At 51.4% G+C, this 2856-nt stretch overlaps 1 protein-coding gene across 1 annotated transcript in view; it reads right to left on the bottom strand.

Moving 5' to 3' along the window:
- The window catches only part of PSMG1 (proteasome assembly chaperone 1), a 9247-nt gene that overhangs the window by 6052 nt on the left and 339 nt on the right, over window positions 1-2856 (bottom strand). Inside the window, exon 2 of the mRNA XM_025205356.1 lies at window positions 2823-2853. Coding sequence (XP_025061141.1) covers window positions 2823-2853 — 31 coding nt within the window. The remainder of the gene's footprint in view (window positions 1-2822; window positions 2854-2856) is intronic.

Below are 2856 nucleotides of genomic sequence, written 5' to 3'. Positions count from 1 at the left end.
CCATAGGGCAGTGTGGGGGCCGTTGGTTGGTCCCTGCCACTGCTCGGCGGGCAGGGGGCACGCAGCCAGCATGCAGCTTCTGGAGCAAAGGAGGCAGGGTGAAGCCCGCAATGAGCAGCCCACATCTGCCCTTGGCCCCCCGCTCGCCTTCTAAAAGCATCCTGCACTTAAAAATGGTAGTGGCAGCGCTTGAACTAAAGTTCATTTGACAAGCTTTAGTTCAAGCATCCCCGCAACCATTTTTAAGTGCTGGGACAATGATTCCCTGGACAAACCACCAATGGCTCTGTCCCGCTCCCTGCCCTGGCCCCGGGTTCCCATTCACTACCCTAGGTAGGCAGTGCCCCCAGCCTCAGCCCCACTCCCTCCCTCACTTTGGGAGGGCTTCAATCTGCCCCGCACTCCCCTATGCCCCATCCCCTCCACAGGCTTATCTACAGGGCACTGCTCTCCACACTGCGCAGCCACAATCCTGTAAATCAGTTATTGGATCAGTATTGGCTAATATGGCTGGTGAATAATCAGCTATTGGTATTGGCCAAGAAAACGTTTAACAGTGTACCCCTATAAATTTACATGGCAAACCACAAGACATCTAACCAACACAGCACTGAAGTGCTGTGAGAAATGCGAAAAGTGAGGTGAAGAAAGCTAGGTAGTTTTAAACTTTATTTAAAGTCTATAAACTTGATTACATAATGTGGTTTTCTGAAAGGCTTCAGCAGTGTTTCAGAGGGCATGAGTTAGCTAACATAATCCAACAAATGTGTCTTTAAACGCTGGTCACCACAAAGCTTAACAGGAGCAAGAAACCTCTTTCATCATCATCCTTGATCAAAAATTTAAACTGCTCACTCCTGTATACAGCTTAGGTCTAGGGCCCAATCCACCCAATGGGAAGATAGGCATTTTTTTGCTTTTCTACTGGCTCCTACTGGAGATTCAGATACATCAGAGGAGAAACACCTCCACTGTTTCACCTGCATTTTCATGGTTGCTATCAGAATGGGGCAGGCATACCTGTTATTACACTGCTCTTCTCACAACACCTTTGCATTTCCCCCCTCAGAAAGATTCAGCGACTGCCTTTGATCCTACTCAAACCTCAGAGGAACACAGAGAAACTGGCCCAAACCCTGAAGTCACCTTGCTGGTCAGATTCATGTTTTAAAGAAGTGTCAATGGGGGAGCCACAACGATTTGCAGTAGAGGTGAAAGTAAACAAAGGCCATCAATATGGCAAGGTGAAGGGCAGAGCACAGAAGCGAAGGGCACAGAAGTATTTATGCCGCCCGGCTAAAGCCCTTTCGTCATGTCGGGTTACACTACAAAGGCTCTCGTCACCAACCTCAGGTTGCAAATTCTGTCCTTGCACTTCTCAACCTTGTTTTTGACCCAAGATCCCTTTGTTTGACTAAAGCTCTCCTTTGGAAAACGTCCACCCTGGGCTTCTGCTTAGGTTTTTTGACTATAAAAAAGTCTTATCACAGTTCTTCTGCAAGAAAGGGTTCAGAAAGTCCCTGGTTGAGGTGATCAGGCTTTGCTGCTACGGATTTCTAGGCGAAAGCTCCTGTGAAGCACATGCAGGTGTTTGCACACTGCGTGGCCCCCTCAAAAGGATCTTGAGGTGCTTTAGGGTGCTGCAGCTGCCTGACTGTGAAGGGAGAGCGGTGAGACAAGACTTATGAGGAAAGGCTGAAAGAACTCGGGTTATGTCAGTTGGACTAGATGACCTTTGGAGGTCCCTTCCAGCTCAACTTCTCTATGTCTCTATTTAGTCTGGAGAAGACTGAGCAGGGATTGGACACGTGTTCAAATACCTGAGGAACAACTACAGGTTCAAGCTGCAGCAGTGAAGATTTAGATTGGAGATTAGGAGGAACTTCCCGACTACGAGGGTCCGACTTAGAGGCTGGTCAAGCATCGGAACAGGCTACCTTGAGAAATCAGTCCCATCCTTGGGATTTTTCAGGAGCAAGTTGAACAGACACATGGCAGGAAGGCACTGCGGCTTTCTACTTGACTTAAGACTAACGTGGGTAACAACCATCTCTGCTCACTGGGTGAGCTCGCCGGGAGTGATCCTGCCTTGGGAAAGGTGCTGGACTAGCTGGGCGTGCTGACCCTTCTGCTAGGAGCAAAGCTGGTTAGAGGGTCTCAGCCCCACGTGGGGTCAGGAAGGAATTTTCCTCCAGGATTGGATCGGTAGGAACTGAGAAGGGCTCAGCCTTACTGTGTCGCAGGGAGGATGTGGCCCTCTGCCAGGGACCCCTTAGGCATATACTGACAATACCTCACTACACAGCGAAGCAAGCCCCATGCAGTCCCCACCAATCCTGAGGGAAAATTCTTCCCAGAACCCACATGGGGCTGACCCTGAGTGGAGAAGTGAGATCCTCTAACCAGCTTTGCTCCTAGCAGGAGGATCAGCACACCTATTAATCCAGCCCCTTACCCACGGCAGGTTCACCCCAACTAGCCCACTCCCTGAGAAGAGAAAGGCAGTTAGCCAGTCAACCTGGCAGCTCAGGGTGCTCTGCGCTGTGCCAGGGTTAGTGGCTGTCCCACGCGGAGCACAGATGACATGGATGGTTCGGGCAGGGCAGGGCCGGACCGGAGACAGGCATGGGTGAACAGGGAGGCCACCTGGGGCCCCCGAATGGTAATTTTTAGTATTATTATCATTTCTGGCGAAGGGGGGGAGGGAGGGGATGATGATACTAAAAGTTTGCTTGGGGCTGCCAGGAGTCTAGGTAGGGTGACAGGTGAGCGGTGACCCCTGCAGCTCCCTCCCAGCCCCGATCCGGCCCGCAGGCACTCACCCACGGCGTTGCAGCCGGTGGGCAGGACGAGGCG

This window comes from Alligator sinensis, unplaced genomic scaffold, assembly GCF_000455745.1.
Source record: "Alligator sinensis unplaced genomic scaffold, ASM45574v1 scaffold424_1, whole genome shotgun sequence".
Classification (NCBI taxonomy): domain Eukaryota; kingdom Metazoa; phylum Chordata; order Crocodylia; family Alligatoridae; genus Alligator; species Alligator sinensis.
Note: the sequence above shows the minus strand (reverse complement) of the source record. Positions and strands in the feature narration are given on the sequence as shown.